This window comes from Colias eurytheme, chromosome 3 (assembly GCF_061535395.1).
Source record: "Colias eurytheme isolate Ceu_HAF_F1 chromosome 3, ilColEury1 Martin Lab GWU primary, whole genome shotgun sequence".
Lineage (NCBI taxonomy): Eukaryota > Metazoa > Arthropoda > Insecta > Lepidoptera > Pieridae > Colias > Colias eurytheme.
In genome coordinates this window covers 12,429,518-12,453,756 of record NC_142982.1, presented here as the reverse complement: position 1 = coordinate 12,453,756, position 24,239 = coordinate 12,429,518, and the positions used below count along the sequence as shown (strand labels likewise).

The window sequence follows — 24,239 nt, the reverse complement described above, 5'->3', positions numbered from 1 at the left end:
TGTATGCATTTCCTGAGAACATTTACTATGGTGGTGTTTATTTTTTTTTACACCATATGAAAGTAGAGATTTCAATGAATAAAAGGCACACCAAGTTTTTGAAAAAAGCTGATATTTTGACGGGTGACTTTTCGATTGAAAATTAGGTTGTTTTTTTGGTATTAATTCAAAATAAGGCGAAAAAATAAATATTTTCAATCAAATAAATTACAGTGTATTTGGGACATAATAAAGTAAGTTTCCACCAAATTTCGTAGAAAAAAAATAAATTTTGAAGTAGATAGAAATAAAAGACCAAAAACTTGGTTTTTTGAATTTTTCGCCTAAATTTTTAGGTTATGTGAAAAAATTGTGAATACAAAAGTTGTAGAACTTTTAATTACCTACAACTTTGCCATTGAACTTTTTTCTATAGGACTTGTAGTTTTGTCGGAAATCGAGAGAAAACATTTTTTTCTCTTAAAAGCTCCCCCCTCCCGCTTCCCGAACTCGGATTGACCGTAATTTATTTTTCCTTACATTTTTATCATATTCCCCTCCTTTTCTAATGGGTTTCATCCGACTGCGATTTTTTTTATCTTTTCATTATTTTCAAAGGCTTCTACCCCAGTCTATAGATAGTATTTGTGTGAAAGAGTAACAAACATCCATTTGTATATACTCACAAATTTGCACATTTACAATAGGTTATGAAAAATATTTAATCCGATTCTCAGACCTACAATACACACAAAATTTTATTACAATCGGTCAAGCCGTTTCGGGGGAGTTTAAATACAAACACCGCGACACGAGAATTTTATATATTAAATCTATGAACATTATTGAAATATGATGTTTTCAATGCTCCGACTCGCACCATTCAAGTAAATCTTGAGAATCTTGAGAAATCATTTCGTTCGAACGTTTCTCGACATTTTCTGAGTATGTCGCTTTTGTAAATATAATTCAGATGCTTGAATTTAATGAGTGGAAGCCGTATTGAAGGAATTTATTTAAATGCACTCTAGAATCTGAGGATTGTTTAATAGAATTCCGCTTAGTGCATATTGCGTATCGACGAAGTCACGGATAATATTATATAAATTAGTTTTTTTTTAATGTGAAACTGCTTTAGGCGTGTTGAGAATAAAATTTTTAGGTCGCATCATTGCAATAAAACGTCATGAAGTAAGGCGACGATTTTGGTATCTTTGAATCTTGCAAAAAAAATTCACTTCTGACACGTGTGCTCGGCACACACGCTTTTTTTTGTATCGTTTTCATTTGATTTGTGTGAGGAGGTTCACCGAGTTTCGGTTTGATAGAAGTTTCTTAGATATAGCATTGCTCAATGGATAAGTATTAAATTTCACCACGAAAAAAGATAAAGCTAGAAATTATATAAAAATAAATCGTACTACACAAGAATATAGTCTGAATTCAAAAACTTGACAAAGTATCGTATCTAGATGTGATATAGGTCTTGGTTCACTTACAAACTTTATATAAGAAAGAAACACTAGAAAAATTATATAAAAAAAACCTCTTACATTTAACAATAACTACGAAATAACAAAACAATCATTACAATCACTATCGACCGGAAACCTTGAAAACATTCTATCACAACTTTATTCCCGTAGCGAATAAAATGTCAATATTTTCCCGAACATATTCTTGTGGAATGGATTTATGCCAGGAACTCGGAACGCAGAATGCATCTTTGCCAATTGGCAGTTGGAACACAGCCCCGAGGTAGTCGCTAAGTGAAAATCGATTTTTCAAAATACCAAACTATAATGGCTTTTTCAGATAGAAAGCGTTTTAGCGCGCGTCAGAACGCTAACCTGACGGCGAGGTAAGTCGCCAAATTGTAATACAACACACTAATGGTTCTATCAGATGTAACGCGTACTTATAGCACGTAAGATAGTTGGTGCTTTGTTTGACTGAATATTGGCTGTGTCAAAAATAACGCGACCTAAGCGCGCGTCAACGCGCTCAATTGACACCACGCTATATCACTGAGCTGTATAGTATGCTCTATGGGCTATGCGCTAAGGGCTTTGTCAGCAGAACGCGTACTTATAGCGCGACAGAGTATTGTCGCTCTGTTTGACGGCATATTTCCGCGTAATACAACACAATTCGACGTCATAGCACGGTGTTGGGTTGGCGCACTTACGAGCCCAAAGAACGCGTTTTATCTGACAGCTTACAACAAAGAGAAGGACTTTTTCCTACAGAACGCCTTTCAGCGTGCGTTAGAGCGTTGTCGTTCTGTTTCACATGAAATTATCGCATTATACGGCGTCAGGTTAACATAGATGCGCGATAAAAACGCGTTCTATTTGACAAAGCCACAAATTCTTCAGTATTCCTCAAAATAGATTTTTACTCGATGTCTCTTTGGAAGTTTGCGTTTTATATATTATTTCCTTTGTACAATATTGAGTATCCTCTGGGAAATAAGATAAATACTTCGTCATTTACGTGGAAATACTTAAATGAATGTTTTTTCTTGTATTTCGTTTGTAGGAAGTAGACGCTTTGATCAGTCGGCCGATACAAACAAAATTGTAAAGATGAGTAATTGCATTAAGGTATTATAATATGCGCATGTTTAGATACAAGTTTTATGAATACTTTATTGGAACGAAGTTCCGTGTCGCGCGTTGTGAAAGGCTAGACGGAAAAAATGCTTACGAAAAGTAGTCACGACACTTTTTCTAACATTTACGACCCTTTTTAAACCTTCGTAATTTTTATATTAATAAAGTTGTCGTGATAAAAATTCTTGACAAGAAAGTTCAATAGTAACACAATACGTGTACCGTTTTAGAAACATGATTCCATGATATTTTCTCGATAGAAAAAAATACAAAGTTTTCATTGTTATTTTTTTTTTTAAATCTCTGTCATCTTCAAAATAACAAACGTAAAGTTACGACTTTTTGGATATTAACTATAAAATATACAACCTATACGTGTACCGAGTTAGAATTTTGAAATATGCGATGGTTTTGAAATAAACAAGAAATACTTGAAATTAGCGCGCGAACAGCCAATCTAGCGTGAGCCGCCCTGTACGTTCCTACCCCGATCGCTGCACGAGCCAGTATCGAAAGGAACTTCGTTCCATCCGGGTGTCCCTTGACACCTCTCATGTTTTTTTATCATAAAAATTATGTTTATGACTTTAGACTTCATAAAGCTAGTTAGCGAAGATAAAATTTATACCTAGTGTCGATATAACGTGCGCATGGTCATAAAAGTTATAAGATATGCAGTTACTTGAATTTTTGAAGTTATATTTTAATCACGGTTTAGTTCTTATTTTTTATAATACACACGTGTAGACTACAAAATATAAAGCATTGTTTTTCTGGCAATAAAATAGTCTTTATGGAACTCTAAAGTCTAAACCAAATCCTTATGAGATATTTTAAAATTATAGTAATGTTTATTTTTTTTTTAACACATTTATTGGTGCCACATTTTTTAAGCATTGATTACTATACAAATGTGCCAATAATCTAGTATACTTCGATTATCTTGGAAGCAGCAATATCTTGCCATCAGCCATTCTTTCATAATAACTAATTGTAAAGTCTTCCCATCAACAATGAGTTAATTACCAACCTCTCATTAGTTCACAATTGGCAAACGACGTAACTTTTCACTTATTAATCATCAGCCAGCGGTCGTTGAGCTATAGAAATCGAAAAAATATATATCGAATCGAAATCGAGAAATTCCGTAACGAAAAGACCTCACGCTCCCCACTCCGACGGGCTCGGAGGTGTGGCTTGAAGGCATGCTATGCAATAGCTTACCGCGGCAGTCCCCGTCTTTTTTTTATTTTTAAGTCTGTGTATGTGTGTTGAATTAAATGTCCTTTCTTTCTTTCTTCTTCTTTCAAAGTAGCTGTGTGAAAAAGATGCGCAGCTCTAGCTAGGTATGTGATGTATCGGTAGTAGGCTCTGTTCTGCACATAGCTCTGCCACTCGTGACCATCCATTACACGCATTAATATCACACTTACCTAGCAGGCAACCTCCCATAGTATTATGAAAAAGAGAGTGTGTGCCGAGCACACGTGTCAGAAGTGAAACTTCTGTGGCACGATTCAAAGATACCAAAATCGTCGCCCTACTCCAAGACGTGACAGTATTGTCATGACGCGACCTTGAAATTTTACTCAACACGCGTAAAGAAGTATCAATTCAAAACATAATATCTTAATTTAATCAGTTTCCAACATTCCACCAATACGATTGGCGGATATCAAACGCATAGCACATCTCTGATGGAAAAACACCCTTAGCCTAAATCGACGAGGTCTAGTTAAGCTGGTGAACTCTAATTACGCTATGAAATGAAGACGCTCGATCGCGTTCTGCAGCAAATTGGTGGGCTGCTATCAGAGGCTCGATAACTTTGTTAGAGTTAACTGTTACAAGTACTGAATAGGGCTGTCAGATGGTAGTTTTGGGAGTAAATAGAATTTGAAGTTGATTGATGTATTGTTTCGTAAACATTGTATCAAAATGTTAGACCACATATCTTTAAAAATTATCAAGATGCGTTTAATATTTGCTATTAAAAATAGACATAGTTGACTAATATGTAAAGATCGTGGTATGAAAATTAAAACTTGGGAATATTAATTATTTACCTAGATGTTTAAACGAATCTCTTTCTTACGTTATGATTCGATGTATAGCAAATTCAACTCAATTCAAGCTAGCTAGCAATTCAATTCTTTGCACCATAACGAAAAGCATAAACATATAATAGTTGTGCTTTTTAATTAATATATCATGGTTCCAAGCGAAGTTTCTGGAAATTTCTCACATCTGGTAACCGAGTCTGAACCAATTAATTGAAACTTTAAACGATGACGTACGTGTGCACTTTGCAGAGGTTTTTCTGGGGATAATAATGGCTGCAAGTTTAGCTTTTTAGCTCAGTTGATCAAGTGTAGTTCAGTGTTGTTTTTGTAGACTAGTTCTTATAGAAATAGCAGTTGAATAAGATTTGAAATCCATACTTCCATACTAATATTATAAATGCGAAAGTAAATCTGTCTGCCTGTCTGTCTGTTACGCTTTCTCGCTTAAACCTCTCAACCGATTTTGATGAAATTTGCCACAGACCATCTTTAGACCCTGAGAAAGAACATAGGCTACCTTTTATCAAAACACCAGGCGAAGCCGCTGGCGGAAGCTAGTACTTTAAATAATTGTTATAAAAGTAAGCACAATAAAAATAAATAAAAGAAACATCAAAAGTAATCACTTTACACTGTGCGATTACTGCAATTACACTCCATTTACATTTCACCGGATTAAATATTACAATTTAATGCAATTACCCTGTTAAGAGAAATTATAGTCCCTTTTAAATAGTGTCAAAAGCTCGTTACGTATTTATGTTGTAATCTTACTCTTGGTTTAATTTTTAAGCGGGGTAATAGTTTCATTTTGAACTAACAATACGCCATTTTGTAAATTATATAATTAAGGTTTGATGATTATTTCCTAAGATTATTTCTATATTAAAATGACGTCATTTCGGGTTCGATCCCCGGTCAGGGCAAATATTTGTGTGATGAACTCAATTATTTGTTCTTAGGTCTGGGTGTTATTATCTATATAATATGTATTTATTAAATATTATATTTATCGTCGCCTAGTACCCACAACACAAGCCTTAATTGAGCTTACTGTGGGACTAGGTCGATTTGTGTAATAATGTCCTATAATATTTATTTATATTTATTTATTTATTTATTTATTTATTTAATTAGAAGATTGTAGGTTGCGTTTCTAGAAATAATCTCTTGGACTGCAGAAATGATTTTGAAGATTTTTTCAATACACATACTATATTTATATTTGTATACAGGGTGTAATCGTTAAGTGTGCACAGGCGATTTTTCCGTAAGTATTACAGATAACAAAAAACTTTAAACTGATATCGAAAGTACTTAACCTAATGAGTAAAATGGCCGGAATAAATTTTTAAGAATAAATCGAGAAATATCAAAAAAATTATCTTTAAACCCTCCCATACATTAAGTATGAAATATGAATATCCCATATAGTTACATTTAATATGAAAGATTTTAGCTTTCTTTTTCTTTTTTTGGTTTTCTGCTTTAATTACTTCGCAAATTTGAAGTGACATTTTCCACGTTTTTCCGGACATTTTCACGCATTTTCCGGATATTTTCCGGGCATTTTCACGCATTTTCCGGATATTTTCCAGACATTTCCACGCATTTTCCGTACATTTTCACGCATTTTCCGGGTATTTTCCAGATATTTACCAGGCATTTTCCGGACATTTCCCTGACATAGCCTGTAAATGTCTGGAAAATGTCTGAAAAATCCCCGGGAAATAACCGGAAAATGCCTGGGAAATGTCTGGAAAATATCCGGAAAATGCGTGGAAATTCCCTGAAAATAACCGGAAAATGCCTGGGAAATGTCTGGAAAATATCCGGAAAATGCGTGAAAATGCCCGGAAAATATCCGGAAAATGCGTGAAAATGTCCGGAAAAACGTGGAAAATGTCACTTCAAATTTGCGAAGTAATTAAAGCAGAAAACCAAAAAAAGAAAAAGAAAGCTAAAATCTTTCATATTAAATGTAACTATATGGGATATTCATATTTCATACTTAATGTATGGGAGGGTTTAAAGATAATTTTTTTGATATTTCTCGATTTATTTTTAAAAATTTATTACCGCCATTTTACTCATTAGGTTAAGTACTTTCGATATCAGTTTAAAGTTTTTTGTTATCTGTAATACTTACGGAAAAATCGCCTGTGCACACTTAACGATTACACCCTGTATAATTTACTTAGAAATAAGGTAGATAGGTTATTTCTAAGTGGCTTTATTTTATATTAAGGTCAACCCAGAAAAAAGAAGAACGCGTGGCCTTTAACTGTTATTTTTTATACAGAAGAAAATTTCGACCCCTTTTTATTCGAAAGAATTAGAATCGTCTGCAAAAAAACCTCTATATATACGACACAAGCCGCGAGAACCATACAAATATTAAACCTTATATATAAATTTCTCTTACATTCACAATATCTGCATCATACAATTTCATTGAATCACTTTAAATAAACTCAAGAACTTTATAATATTTATTTGAAAATGCAAATAATACATTCTTATATGAAAATAACTTGAAATGAAAGTACGTCAAATGAATGCGCATTTTTATTGTAGCGTTATTTCAAATATAGCATAATAAAGCTGTTTTTAACGATTATTATGCTTGAAGAAGTGAAATGGAGCTATTGGTGTTATAATAAGAGCGAGTGAAACAAAACTTTATTATTTCATACTTGAAAATTATTTCGGTTAAATGATTGTATTTGCACATGGTATGAATTAAATGAGATGGTAAATTAATAAAGATTTAGTTAATCTACTAACATACCACTTTATCTATTTTAAAAGTAGCCTGACTAATATAATATTAATATTAAATACAGACAGACAGGCGACTAATTTAGTAATTAATTACTTTGTTTTTATATTTTACCTGGGTACTAATAATTATACAATAAAAAAACTGTTATTTTGAAATTAAAAATAAACGGTTCTATTTATACAGATTGAACAAAAAACTATGTACCTATTTAATGAAGTATTTTTAAAGTTCAAATTTTATTCAGACAGTACTGTACATAAGAAAGCAGATAGCTCGTAAAGAAACTGTGTCAGATAGTATATGAATACAGTAATTGCTTCTTCTATGTTCTATTTCAGTATCAAAGAAATTCTAAAGAAAAAAAAACGGAAACGCCTTGAGAATATTACTGCGTAGAAAGGTAAGTCACGTGGAACGCTGCAATTTCTCAATTGATTTTTATTTATTTTATCTAGATGTTTTTCTTAAAACGAAAAGATGATTTTAATTAGGTTGAGTGAAATGAATTTTTAATACGGTTAAAAATATTTTTTGGAGTCTAGGGTAAATTAGAAGTCATGGAAGACTTAGATGAAATATAAGTTTAAATATTTATGGACGTGGCTTAAACAATTATTGGTTTTTAATAATCAACATAACATATTCTATTATTTCACACAATTATATTTACTTAAAGAACAAGAAGCAACATTGCGGACAATGGAAGTTTGTAGCAATAGAAACGATATTTCGCATTGAATTTAAATATAATTTACTTGTGTTAATCGATCTACAAAAAGATAACTCTATTTCTAGCTAAGCCTTGTTTCAAGTATTAACAACATAATATTAACGGTACATATTATAATAAATGTAAAAAAAAGACGTGTGGCACTCGGGGACTGCCGCGGTAAAGCTATTGCATACTATGCCTTCAAGCCACACCTCCACGCCCGTCGGAGTGGGAAGCGTGAGGTTTTTCGTTATGCAATTTCTGGATTCGGTCCCCGCGCTCAAGGCCCGCGATAGAAGCTATGCAATAGCTTAAAAATTGTCTGTATACAAAAAAATCGATAATATCTAGAAACGTAAAGAAATTTCTCAATATTCAGCAGCTAATACCATACTATAGACTTACCTGTGGATAATCTCCATTCTTCGTTTGATAGTCAAACACGTACAAATAAGAGTTTCTTCGTAATGCCGAATGTGTATCGGCTGTTAACACTATAGGCGCGACCACCTGGGCGTCACTTAGCGCTTCTAGTGTCTCGTCTCTGTTAAAAAAATAATTTATTTATAACAGTGCATTTACATCAAACGAACATAGAGCTAGAGCAAGATCATTGATCTTTTAACACAGAATACTTAATAGTACCAAAAATTTTAGTGTAAACGAAAACTCGTATGTAATGTTGTTCGGTATTAGAACATTGCATAGAATCTTTTCGAACGCACTAAGAACAATGAAATAATGCTCTACGCCTGTTTATACTAAAATAATTTGACATAGTGGGGTTAGAAGTAGCATTCGCTCGTTTGATGTAAATGCAATGTTAAAAGTAGCTTATTATAATATTATAAAACAGTGGAGGGTAAAGCTTTTATCTGAATATGTACTAACAATGATTATGCTGAAATATCATTACATTTTATCAAATTAAAAGTGTTAAAACTAGACAAAAGCTTTTGAAGTGAAACTAGGCGCGTTGAGAGTAAAATTTAAAGTTCGCGTCATGGCAATACCGTCACGTCATGGAGTTAAACTTTGAATCTTGCCGAAGAAGTTTCACTTCTGACACATATGCTCGACACACATGCTTTTTTATGAAAGTGTTGAAATTAAACAAAAGCTTATTTTTATTTTTCGAATATTTTTTCGACATTTTTAAATAATATATTCATAGTAGGCACGCGTTGTAATTAACGGAATTGTTTAATATATTTGGGGAATGTATGCCGGCTTTACCAAAAAACTGAGTCATATTTTACATAATTATTAACATTACATTTAAAAACAAGGGAAGCAGGTTTATTGAAGCAAGGTAACTCATCAAATTTTTCATATTGACAGACAAGCTTATAGCTCAAGGAAATCATTAATTATTATACATAATATAATATCACCTTAAAAACTTAAAAATAAATTTGTGTTACGCCACTTATAAACATAACATAAGAACGGCAAAGATAATTTTTGGTTTGTTTATTTAATAGTCTCCGCTTGAATTAGAAATGTAAAAAAAAACTTGATTGAATTAAAAAATGAATACAGTACAATTTTAAATGCGGCTCTATCTTCCTAGCTAAGAAAATCCTGTGCTCCTTCCCAGAGAACATTCCAGAAAGCAATTCAGAATTAGGATAATAACTTTCCAAACTAGGTAGGTTTAATAACGACCATATAAAATAAATTTACCTGATATTAACTGGATGCTGTACCGGTTTCTCCCAGTCCGTATACTCATTGATAATGGTGGCCAGGATTTCTGACAAGTGGTAGCTGTAGGTGTTCCTCACGAAGGCTTTGAGGATCTTGGATCGTCTATCGGCTTCTATACCGAAGAGAATATCGTCTCCACTGAACGCGAAGTATGCTTCTGCTTTTGTTACTCCGAGCATCAGGTCGTATCTAGAGAAAAGTATACATACTATTATGGGGTATTTTTTCGACTATATTTTGAACTGCAATAATCTGGAGGTAAATTTGACTTTTATTCAAGTGAGATGAGTGATTGAGTTGACTGCAAAACTTTTGACGTGAATTTTTTCATATTAAGAAAAGACGAGATAAGAACTCACCTTATTAACCGACTTCAAAAAAAAGGAGGAGGTTATCAATTCGGCCGGTATGTTTGTTTTTTTTTTTTTTTTTTTTTTATGTATGTACACCGATTACTCCGTGGTTTCTGAACCGATTTACGTGATTCTTTTTTTGTTCGATGCGGGATGGTGTCGAATTGGTCCCATAAAAATTTTATTCGGATAGGCCCAGTAGTTTTTATTTTATGAGCATTTTTGTCTGTATTTGTAAATGTTGCAAGTGCAAGTTTGAAGTCGGTTGTTTTTAACGCAGTTATTGACTTGTTTTATCGTCTCTATAACATGCTAATTTTATCTTATTTCATGGTTCTAATTCTCAATGATTATACTTTTTGTCATGAGAGAAAAATCTCTATTACACATTTTACAAAAAATACAAAATTGAAACTATTCAAAAAGTTTGAATAAACTCTCTAAACACAATATAGAAGTACAAATTCAAAACTGTTAACAATGTTGTACCAACGAACTTTAATTGTTGCCTAACGAATAAACATCAACATCAACATCCAAATAAATTATAATTGGGGATATCCAAACAGTAAATGTATATCTTCGGAATAGCTCCAGGAGTATTTAATTTAAACTTTTTGAAAGGAAATCTCAGCCTTGCCTAAGTATCCAATGTCCAAGATTTTCAAAGATTTCTTTCATGGAATAGCGTTTGACCCCGATTGAAATGGACGAATGCTATGTAAGTTTCAACGCTAATTAAAGTTTTAAAAGTAGTTGTAATACAAAAGGTACACTATTATGAAAAGAGCAGAAACAATTGAATACTGGGTAATTATTATCGTAAATAAATTACAAGGTTTAAAATAAATATGAGTTTTAAACCTGTTATGTACTGTGTATACACGCTTTAACTATTAGAGGATGCATGGGGCCACCCAAGAAGGACTTGCACCTGTTAGCAATTGCGACATCGCGCACACCTGCGATTCCAGAGAGTGTTGCGGCAATCATCGCCACCGCGACGCTGTAGCTGCTCCGCCGTGGACGACGAGCACTCTTTGTTCCAACATCGAACGGGAGGGACATAGTTTAAGTTAGGAATAATTTATCATGTAATTTTTTTACAATAAATTATTAATAAGTAAATTTCGGTTTTTTTTGCGCCTTCGCGGGTCGGTCAATATAATTGGCGCAGTCTTGTGGATAATCCTAGAGAGCCGTCTCTCGGAACGCGAAACTACAAGCATCGAGTATCGCTATTCCATCGGAGGGACGACGACGGGGATCCAGAACCTACACCGTTGGCCGCCGCAACGCGAAGGGTATCCGAACATTGATACTGCAAGAAAGGCCGAAATTTAAATCCTGTAAGTACACTAATTCTCTTAGTGACTTGCCACTCCTAGATTGTAAGTTTTCCTAGATTACCCATTCACGGGAACCGAGGAACTGTAGTGCGTAGGCTTAAAATATATTAATTCATCGCGAATTAATTTTAGAATTTTACAAAATCAATTTGTAAAATTCAAATATAGATTAATAAGTTTAAATATTAATTCATTACGAATTAATTTTCGAATTTTATAAAATCAATTGTAAAATTCAAATATAAATCTATATTTCGTTGATAAAAGACTAATAAGTTCAAATATTAATTAATTATGAATTGAATTTCGAATTTTACCATTTAATTCATTTATAATTTAAATTTAAATATATTAAGTAAAGATTATTAAGTTTTTTTTTATCTAACGAAGTTAATAAATTTAATTAAATTTAGTATATTCCTAAAGGTAGTACAGATATTTAAAATGTCAGATTTGGATAAAATTTTTAATGCACTTAGACTTTTGCCAGAGTTTGATAGTAATGTTAAATAAATTACACAAATTTTATGGCAAAGAGCAAATCCTTCAAGTTAATTATAGAGAATATTTAGAAATATAGTTATAGTTTTTACGTTCCCGGTTGTCCTTCATACTACCTTTAAATTATTTAAATTATCCATAGTTCCCAATAAAGATAGTAAAGTCCTAATTCCACCCTATCCTTTTGTGGCAATTCACGACGAGGATTACATGGAGGCAGAATGCCCGAAGTCTGGCCTAGAGTATCTATGTGAGGACAAGCTGAACCATCATAGATCCAAAAATGAGTGCCTACATCAAAGCCTATTACTACGAGTGTTCATGATCATAATCATAATCAAAAAGAAGAAATAGAACATCAATCGGCGGAGTGTGAAATTTCAGCGATATTAACGAGCCTTGCCCGCCAATAATCGCTGAACTTCAGGAGGGAGGTGTTATGTACTGTGTATACACGCTTTAACTATTAGAGGATGCATGGGGCCACCCAAGAAGGACTTGCACCTGTTAGCAATTGCGACATCGCGCACACCTGCGATTCCAGAGAGTGTTGCGGCAATCATCGCCACCGCGACGCTGTAGCTGCTCCGCCGTGGACGACGAGCACTCTTTGTTCCAACATCGAACGGGAGGGACATAGTTTAAGTTAGGAATAATTTATCATGTAATTTTTTTACAATAAATTATTAATAAGTAAATTTCGGTTTTTTTTGCGCCTTCGCGGGTCGGTCAATATAATTAACCCCATAATAATACTTGTAGAGTAAATTACAAGCTGTGAAATAATTATGAACTTTAAACCACTCATGTGTATAGTAACTGGAAGGTAAACTACAGTATAAAAATAAATTATTTTCGTTTTTCTATTCAATAATAATGTAAAAATGTACGTGATACTTTACTATTCTCGAACGATCCTTTAAACGATTTATAAACTTAATATACTTTCATACTTGTACCAATCGCTAACAAGTTAATTAACGCTCAAATTGATGCCTTAAATGCTTCCTGCCCTGTTAATAAATTTAATCTTTAAAAGCTCACTTCTATAGAGCATAAGGCAGGGTTACATGAAGCATTTTATAAGTTTAAGATTACGAAATTGTTTCTAATCGTTACAGAAGTTTATAAGGCAGCGTTTATTCAAGTTAAACCTTAAATTTAAAATAGTTACGCAAAAAGTTTCGTTCCAGTTCAAACTTGAACTGTTATAATTGACTTTTTTATGTAAACGTTTTTGGATAATAATTATTTTCCACTAATTAGGAATGACACTACTACAGAAAAGGATCTGCAAAAAATTCACGATACTCTTTTCAAATATACTTTCTCCATAAAACAAATTCATTATTAATTAATTGATTTTATTATATTGTGCTGCCAATAAAATACAAACAACCAAAACTTGTACTAAAAGAACATACAGCAAAGACGACGCCTTACACTTATAAATGATCTAACAGTGAATCTTATGTGCCTTCATAATTTCCACACTTTCCCTACTTTACAGTAACTATTGCACGCCTCATAAGCGAAGCGTTGAGGTGGGTACTACTGTCACTTCGCGCAAAACATCTGTTTAAATCTTATTTGGATAGCCTTACTTGGTAAGCTGATTGACAGCGCTCTCCCGCATCAGGACAGCATTGATGATGTTAACAGCAGTTGCTGGCTTGCCGTTTAGAGCTCGAGTCAACTGCCAGTCATACCCTGATTCTGGATTGGCCATCATGTCCCCTGTGTCTGTGGAATTGGTATTGTTATTATTGGTTTGTTTAGTTTGGTAGCAAATATTGTTTTATTTTTAGGTTTTAGGTTTAACGTTTAAATATTGTGTAAACATTGTTTTTTCGACAGCTTAGTAAAGGTTTCAGAAATCTATTTTGATGCAATATTATTCAAATAGCTGCGCCCCGCGGTTTCACCCGCATTGCTCTGCTCCTGTTGGTGTTAGTGTGATTATATATAGCCTATAACCTTCCTCGATAAATGGGCTATCTAACACCGAAACAATTTTTCAAATCGGACCAGTAGTTCCTGAGATTAGCGCATTCAAACAAACAAACAAACTCAAGCTTTATAATATTTGTATTGGAAATCATATGCTTTCAATTTAGCGTAGACTTTTCTTCGTCTAATGTCTTTATAAGCATCGCTAATCGAAAATTGTTCGAGAACTTTACCGTGTGTGGAATGTTCACGTAGTGAGGTGGTTGATTTCTAACCATTTAATTAATGTTCAGTCACAATTTATTGTCAACGCGTTTCTAGAAATGGTATAGGTTACTGTCCAATTGATATCTAATCCAATAGATAACTACGATTAAGATACTCGGGAAGTAATGGTAAGTTTAAAATAAAACATATAATATCTTCTTTGTAGTCATTAGAAAAACAATCGAAAGGGTTTTAGGAAAACAGAGATATCAATCAGTACTTGAAAAACACAATTTTTACCTCTAACAGTTTTATAACGCAGATATTTTATGTAGTAAAGTGAACAACTCCATTTTACCTATATCGTATTCCCAATGCTAGTTAAGTCTAGTTTATCCAATGACTCTATTATACTAGTAGACGCGGCATACGCCAACATCATTGCACTAAAAACAGCGTAATTAATACATACCTACTTACTAACGCATTATCACCAATACAGTTGTTCTCTCTTTCACTCTCACGCACGAGACATAATACATGTCTCACTCATGTACTTCGTAATAACAACTACCGATTAAAATATAAAAAAGAACGTCCAGCCACGACGCTGAATGGTGCGTGACTAAGTGAAACTCGGGCACTTAGCTGAGTTTTTTCTTGCCAAAATAGAGAGCGGGTAACGTATCTAGCTTTTTTATATATCATAGAGTTTATCCTTCCGAATTAAATCTCAAAGTCTTCAGAGCACTATACAAAATTCGTGGTCTAATTAGAAAAGGAAATTTATTTATGACGCTAGAATGAACTCGAACACGATTATTTAATTAAAAATTCCATCAGAAAATTTAAGCTACTTTCAACTTTGTGTAGTCGGATTGTATGATTTAAATTAGTGAATTTATAATGTGCACGCCTTTATAGTGGAAGCGGTAATAATAGTTGCTTTTTCATTTGCTTTGTCGTTTAAACACTTAATTTGTTTGTTTAATGAGATAGATTTATATTACAAACTAGCTCTGCCCTGCGGTTTTACCCTCAGTGCTCAACTAGTGTTGGACTTAGCATGATGATATGTAGCCCATAGCTTTCCTCGATGAATGGGCTATCTATAACCAAAAGAATTCTTCAAATCAGATCTTCCTGAGTTTAGCGCGTTCAAACAAACAATATTAATAATAATAATTCTCTTCGGCTTTATAATATTAGTATAGATGATATCGCACTAGCATGGAAGTAGATACCGTGTTTTTTGAAGGAAAATATTGTTTACGCTTTGGCTATGCCAACTGCTGAGTAATTTGTAAAAAAATTACACATTTTAGTTAGTAGAATCAAAATCATGTCCCAAAATCTGACCACACGAAAACATAAGCTAATCGTCATAAAATCGATTAATCAATGTTAGTGAACTTAGCAGATCATTTTTAGCAGATCAAAAAAAAATGTGAGTTCTTATCGCGTGCAGTTGAGTTCTACAGTTCCTGATACTTTTTAGAAATAGTTCTGGCGTTTTTACCTTAAAAAACGACATTTGAAAAAATGATCTGCCAACTTCCCGTAGCAGATCATTTTTAGCAGATCAAAAAAAAAAAGGAGTTCTTATCGCGTGCAGTTGAGTTCTACAGTTCCTGATACTTTTTAGAAATACTCGCGTAAAATGAAACACTAGAAAATTTATTTATGTCATAATTCATCACGCCGTAGCACCATGCCGTAGCATCATGCCGTAGCATCATGCCGTAGCACTATGCCGTAGCATCACGCCGTAGCATCACGCCGTAGTATCATGCCGTAGCATCATGCCGTAGCACTATGTCGTAACATAATGCCGTAGCATCATGCCGTAGCATCATGCCGTAGCATCACGCCGTAGCATCATGCCGTAGCATCATGCCGTAGCATCATGCCGTAGCATCACACCGTAGCATCACGCCGTAGCATCACAGCGTAGCATCACGCCGTAACACATGCCGTAGCATTACGCCGTAGCATCACAGCGTAGCATCACGCCGTAGCATCACGTCGTAGCATCACGTCGTAGCATCACGTCGTAGCATTACGTCTTAGCATCACGTTAAGCCAGGTCGGGTTTTTTCAAATGTCGTTTGTTAAGGTAAAAACGCCAGAACTCTTTCTAAAAAGTATCAGGAACTGTAGAACTCAACTGCACGCGATAAGAACTCACATTTTTTTCTGCTAAAAATGATCTGCTAAGTTCACTAACATGATTAATCATCCATTTTATTCACACTAATAATAAGCTATATTCACGCATAATTCAATGCTATCAAAGCAACTACATTAGGCAAAAGCCAGCGATTGAACACAAATAATTTTGTCTCATTCAACAATCGATGGTCACTTTAATTAAACAACAATAGAAACCGCAGTGCTTAATGATCGGAAATGCGGTCAACAAATTATGTTTATCGAGTTGTTTATTAGTACTGTCGGAATTATAAATAGGTATTTCTTTTTTAAATATCATTGGCTATTTGCTATTTTTGTTTAAAAATAGACGATGATTTTAAACCTCAACCAACAGTATAAGGTAAATGTTCTACTGGAAAAATTATGTGAACATACTATAAGAACTAATCATCTGAACGTATCAATTTAAAAAGAATCACACGCTTATAAAATTTTACCTAACGGTGAATTTACGTCGGGCGAACATAGAGCTAGAGATAGAGCAAGAGCATTCTTTCGTGATTTTTTAGGGTAAACTAAATCTCGTATTCAGTGTTGTTCAGTATTAGAACAATGCATAGAATCCTTTCGAACGTACTAAGAAAAAACGAAAGAATGCTCTACGCCTGCCCCCCTAGTCAAGTGGCTTTCTGTTAGCGTAGCGTTCAATAGAATAGACTACGAATGTATGAGATTGACGTAGGCTGTAGATAAACGTATCTACAGCTTACGTCAATCTCATACATTCGTAGTCTATTCTATTGAACGCTACGCTAACAGAAAACCACTTTACTAGGGGGGCTGTTTACACTAAAATAATTTGACATAGTGAGGTTAGAATGAGCATTCGCTCGTTTGATGTAAATGCACCGTTGAAAAGTGGTTAAAATCTTTGCCGCAAAATTACAGTGATAGACATTTTCATACAAATAGTAGGTAGCAAAAGAATTCCACATATTTTATTCGTAAAAATTAGTAATAAACATCAATCCATGCTCAAAAAGTTTTACCTTGATAATATTCGTAGGTACCACGATAATCTGTTTCAATATGATTAAAATAGATATAATAAATAAATGACTGATGATATTTTAATATGATTCCATTAATTATGAAGTTAACTGAATGCGAGGTTAATTTTACAACAGATATCTATTATAATTAACTGCTGTCGGATACACGTTTAAAATGGTAGCTGTATAAAATTTAATTCTCTTTTTTTGACACATTTTTATAAATAATTTTACAAAATACAAACAGATTTTTTATTAAGGTATATTTTTCTATTGCTACGCCCCAATTTAATTAGTTAGACTGAGAATAAAGCTTAAAAAAAGTTATAATGAGTAAACTCATGAATGTAAAGCGAGTCAATATTATACTCATACAGAAATAATTTTAATCCATGTCACAAATGAGTTTACTCTCCCATACATTACTATTCAAATAGCATATTAACTACTGAAAACAAACATACAATACGCAACCGTAATCAACAACAAAGAAAAGTTACACATTTGAACAAGTAATTGCCTTTGATATTGCGAAAAACAACGAAATTAGAAATCAAAGGGATTCAACATGCTCAGCTAAAAACGAGGAGACACAAGATGAGAAAACTTTGTGGTACAATTTAATAACGGCGAACGCGACATAGTATAAATAGAGAAGTATGTTATCTTCGAACAATGGTACCTACATCGCGTTTTTATGTACACGGAGCGCTTGGCCATATTATCCCCGTTCATGTACGTACGCACGCACACAACACCACTCGGTTCCTACTCTGGGACTGGTCTCGTAAGGGCCACATCATTGCTGTGAGCGGTCGGTTTTTGTTTATACAATTAATTAAAATATCAATGAGACAAGTGACAACCCTGCGCCTCACAAGTTTAGGTACCGTGCGCTCCTAAACGCCGGGAGTTGGCCTACTTCTCTCTTTATACTATGAACGCGGGTAGACAAGTAAGGAATTTTGCGGACAATTCGTAAATCTACAACTATCAACTTCAGGCTTGGCACCGGAGCGAGAAATGAAGGCAGATTGTGGAATAGTTATTTACCGAAATGTTAGTTTGCGTAATGTTACAACTGACAGCTCTTTAATATCACCGGCTTTTTCATTATCTCCCGCTCCGTATTATAAAGTTCTAAGAATTGGGTACGAATTTTGTTGTTCAGCTAAGGAACAAGTAATTTAACGGTTTGATGTAAAACTATTGAATATGTATTTGACACTTTCCAATACAGAGTTTTGCTTAAGATTTGCAAAGTTATTTCGGAACAACTCAGACAAATGTGTAAATTATAACGACAGTTGTGTTCATTGTGTTTTTATTAACTGCTACATTAAAATATTTTAATGTTTTTTTGATATTGTAATTGCTCTGCGGTAAACATAAGATACTATGTGAAATACAAAATACGTTTTCAAATGATTGAAAATGGTATTGAATACCAACCCAAAACTTATAAGTAATTGATTAAATGGCTACAACGTCATCTATACCTTCGAATGTAAACTATTTAAGCTATCAAATTCGTGCCAACATTTCAACTTGCAATATCTAAGTTTCATATTAAATCCAACGCTATCTATAAATGTAATTGAATTGCTGCTAACTTGTAAACTCTCCGATCAATACCAACTTTATCGCTACTCTTGACGAGTTGAATTCCTTCACAACTCCAAGCTCAGAGTCGTGTCGGCAAAATACTTTTATGTACCAGCAATTTGTCTCAATTGTTTGACAAGTTTTATTCCCAACGTAAGGTCTTCATTTGGGACAATAGCTATTGCCGTAAAAAAGGTATTTTGATTGGCACTTCCAATGATTGCATTTTACTGTGCAGTTTTTTCTATGGATTTTTATGACAACTCTTTATTGCTTGTTTTAGAGGTCATAAAGGGACTGTTTTATGTCAGATACTTACAGATTTTATTTTCGGACTTATGCTATCATTATTTTACAATATTATTACATATCTGCTACGATTATAAATATTAGAGTAAGCGTTTTAGTTTTAAGTGTACTAAACAATGTGAAGAAGACGGTTATTATTACTGGAAAACCGCCGGTCTATCGCTTGGTTGGTACTATTTCTCAAAAGCATTATAGTCGATCGATAGCAATAGTTATCAATGCTATTCATCATCAATTTATGTCGTTGTCTAAATCATTAAATTAAAAAAAAAATATTGTTCTATTCAAGTTTATCACATCTATTCTCTCTCAGACAGTTCTCTCCGACATCTCAATCCTAAATTTAACTGATCCCACCTCAAAAACGTAGCATGTAATCATAAATCACTATCCGACCGCAGCTTCTTAAAAGACAATCCAGCGTAATCCTCAGAAAGTTCTGGAACTTAACCGAATTATCTCACTTTATACTCCCGTCACGTGTTGTCCGTCCTACACTTGTGAATTTCACAAACTTCCATCCTAAGACGTTGTTTCTTGATACTTTTACTGATATTACTTTTTGCAGCTATGTACATGCTGTGCCGAATTTGTTATTTCGTCGTCTTTGTTAAGATGGTAGATAATTGAATTCTTCTTAAGACACGTATAGTTTGACAGCAATTTTGGGAAAAAATATGCTGAAATTTCTAACGAATTTTTCTATGTTAGATACGTATAGTTTGACAGCAATTTTGGGAAAGATTGTCTTGGAATTCTCATCAATATTTTTTAACAGGATTAAAACCTTTCGAGTTTTGAAGAGAGACTGTAATAAAAGCGCATTAAAGTGCTGATGAAAACAATTCTTCTCTAGTGATTGGATAAAAAAGGAACAGCCGATATATTGGAACTGTAACACAGATGGCGTGGAGATGGAGCGAGCCAATCACGAACGTTGCACTTTTCATTACGTCGCGATGAAATCATCAATTGGATCTCGTAGCTATTACTTTGTTAAAATGAGCTGTGTATTGCTAGTATGAGATTATATTGCAAAGCATGTATCTAAACTTTCGGACAATAAATGCTGTAAATAGTTAAACTCTTTCATTTTTACACGCTTTATATTAGCTTCACCTGTATGTTCGTAACCGACTTCTTTGGGCGCGATTTTGACCCACTTTAAACGGCCAGATTTCGTTCAAACTTTGTAGATTTAATGAGGACCGATGACAATACACTAATTTGATACAATAATAATTAAATAATAATTAATACACTAATTTAATACACTATTTTTTAGTTCGGCTTTCTATAAAAAGCGTGTTTTTTAGTTTTTTTAAACTATTATTATTTTAACATCTACTCTGATATTATAAAGCTGAAGAGTTTGTTTGTTTGACCGCGCTAATCTCGGGAACTACTGGTCCGATTTGAAAAATTCTTTCGGTTTTAGATAGCCTATTTACCTAGGAAGGCTATAGGCTATATATCATCACGCTAAGACCAATAGGAGCGGAGCAATGTGGGCGAAACTAGTGCTTTATATTTTAAAGATGACTTGGTTTTGGTTTATATATTCAAAAGACTTGCAGCACGATTTAATAAATGTTAAAGCGTTCCTCTAATCATTTCCGCAAGTTATAAAATAGTAACTGGCGTAGAAATACTGACAATTGTATTAACTCTTTTATAATTTCCAATTAGAAAGCAAAAAGGAAATGGAAATATATTATCTATTTCCTCATTCTTAATAGAATTTTTTCAAGTAAAAGCTTTCTCTTAGAATGTCGAATATACATACTTGGATTTTACGAGATTTGTCAGCAGGTTTCGACGTTTTACGATTATTCGGAAATATCATCAGTGTAAGGGGGAGTTTTGGGGTAAAAGATAAGATATGAGATTGGGATAAAGAGATATATTTATTTTAACTGTAATGGGATGAGATGGTGAAGCTCCGCCCGGTACGGAGTCCGAATGCGAACTGAACTGTGTGTTAAAACTTAAAATAATAATTAATACAATATAATAAAATATGCACCATCGACGCATTGCATTCATACATGTACCTATTGTCTGTACGATTAGGTAATCGTACATGTTCCCGGGGGAGAAAAAGGTGAAGGTTAGTAACTTGATGAAAGATGAACTTAAAACTAACAAGGTGATATTACAATTTAGTGTCTATTTACTAAATGATTGTGTTAGTTATGATTACAAGATGAAGATACAATAATTATAAGATTAAGATACATTTGTTCTTTACGATAGGGTTACAAGATTATGTTACAATTGTTTTTAATAATAGCGTTACAGAGATTCACTTAAGTTGGGAAGCGAAAACACTCGAAAGATTGGCGACGAGGCTTGGTCATGTTTATTTACGCGCACATCACACTCACTAACACTTATCACATAATCACTTTTCACTGGGGTTGGGGGTGGCCGGGCGGGGACCGCGACACTGGTCGCAGCCTCCACCGCCGGCTCTGCTGAAGCTCGTTGACGAAGCAATTGTTTCCAAAACGTTATTATTTCCACAAACAACCAGTTAATTTGGAGATCGATATTATATTTGTAAGATGATTTATTGGAGCAATTTCTATTGCCACAAACTCGGAAGTGGTACCTATTTATATTGCTCGACAGCTTTTTATGAGAAAAGACTTGAAAATCTTTAGTTTTAATAGTACAACCCTCCATAACGCTTAACAAACCCGCTTTTGTTTTAGCAACGTAGCCTACTCTGTCGATTAAACCACATATCAAATGAATCACTAATAAATTAAATGTTCTTATAATATTCCATTTCGCCGAACTCGTGCGCACGCTGTAATATTATAGCTTCGCATTGTGTTTAAATGTTCTCTTATCATGGTACATATTATTTTGAGATATGAATTCTATGTTTTCGAGGTTTTAATTTCTTCCTTATCATAGTCGGTAGATTCATTAATAGTATCTATATTTGTAGATAACAGTGATAGCTTAACAATAGATCGTTTCATAGTAAGATAGTAAGATAATTATTTAATCATCACATTATTTTATAATGTAATCTCATCTTGTAAAGGGATCAAAGATTTTCGATATTTCGGACAAAAATTGTCGCTTTGTAGGATTTGAGATCAATTCCGCCGTAAGCCCGTACTTAAATTGGCGCAATCTAAAAATTAGGGTTTGAAGGTCTTGTTGCATATTAGGCGCTCTATACATGAGATCATTAAAGGTTAATAATTCATTTAACGTTTTCGAGGATGCTTCGAACACAACTCGCAAGGCTGTAGTTGATGACTCCGCGCGTAAGGTGCGCGGTAGGTGGCCACTGGGCCTTAAGTCGGCGTGCGACACACAGGGTATCATATGTCCGTGTTCTTTGTATTCCAATATGAATAGCTTATACTCGCATGCTAATTGAGGTTGTTTCATTTATTTGTTTTCTGATTACATAAATTAGGCGATACATTTAAGATTTTGATGCACCTAATTTTTCTTCGAAATTTTCTTTTAAAGGTCTTCCTGAGATAGATTTAAAGTAAGATTTAGAGTAAGGTTCATCCTTCATTTCCCATAACTACTGGATGTTGCTATTTAAGTTAAGATTACATTGATATATTCATTTTTACGGTGTATTTTTTAAAGTTGAGATTTGTGAGCACTGATCTAAAAGCGCTCTCGTGTTAAGGTGAGATCCATCTGATACCTTGATAATTGCAGTAGCGGGTAATAGGTATTTCGCTGGGGTCACATGGAAGGGATACTAATGTGTTCATATTTTCTTGTTGCTGGCGTAAAGGTTTCGAATGAGCCCCGTGTAACCTTGAACGTGAGGCTTCCGGTGTCATATTCTGTGACGCGAAACATTCATGTAAAAGGGTATTATGATTTTTATTACATTGCTTACACAATATCTGTGAAAAGCATTTCATTCCTTTGTGGTAATGTAGGCAGTTGAGGCAAAGTTTCATGTTTTCAACCGTTTTTCTTCGCTCATAAGGATGCATTTGTAATAACGTCGGACATGTATAAAGGCGATGTTCGCTGGAATTGCATATCGGACACCGCTTGCGTTTTACATTTGTTATATTATTGGAATAAGTTACTTGCGAAATAGCATGATTTGTATAATATGGGTTATTAATACTCTGTTTAAATTTATTATTATAACTTTTAGAAAAGGATGATTGATTATTATAGTTTCTTAAATGTGTATGCTGATTTGATGGTTGATTAAATGCTTTTGTAGTGTAGCTTTCCTGCTTTTTTCGTGAGGTCTCTAGCGTCATAAACTTGATTTCTAAATACTGTAAAAAGTCTTGCAATACAGGTATCTCTCTGGGCGACTTTAAGGATTGCATATAATCATTGTATGTCTCTGGGTCTAACTTCTGAGATAATATACAAACAAGAAAAGGGTCCCAAGATGACACATTAATTCCAAGGTTTTCAATTGCATTAATGCTCTCATATGTAACATCATGAATCCGTTTAATATGTTGATACGACTGATATTGAATATTAGGGATATTTAAGAGATTATTAAGATGAGATGTAAAGATTAATCGCTTATTATCGTAACGATGACTGAGGATATTCCAAGATGTGAGATAATTGTCGGAGCTGATTTGGAGATGTTGTATCATTTTTTCAGGCTCGCCCTTAACTTTACTCTTAAGAAACTGTAACTTTTGTGCATTAGATAGTGACGGATTATTGTGAATAGTTTCCGTAAATAGATCTTTAAATGAAACCCATTGCATGTAATTTCCTTCGAATGTAGGCAGCTCTACTTTTGGGGTTGATTTTTCTATATGAGATAGAGAATACATCTTTTTATTAATATCTGTTTTTAACTTATAGTAATGTTTTTCATAATTAGTAAATTGTTCTTCATATTCTGTGTTCGTTCC

The 24,239-nt window shown here is 33.8% G+C and overlaps 1 protein-coding gene across 1 annotated transcript in view; it reads right to left on the bottom strand.

Annotated features, from left to right (window-relative positions):
• Nlg3 (Neuroligin 3) overlaps positions 1-24,239 on the bottom strand; it is a 113,824-nt gene that overhangs the window by 10,928 nt on the left and 78,657 nt on the right. Inside the window, exons 7-9 of the mRNA XM_090120106.1 lie at positions 13,672-13,810; positions 9,841-10,053; positions 8,560-8,698 (exon numbers count right to left, since the gene is read on the bottom strand). Of these exons, the coding sequence (XP_089976232.1) occupies positions 8,560-8,698; positions 9,841-10,053; positions 13,672-13,810 (491 nt within the window). The remainder of the gene's footprint in view (positions 1-8,559; positions 8,699-9,840; positions 10,054-13,671; positions 13,811-24,239) is intronic.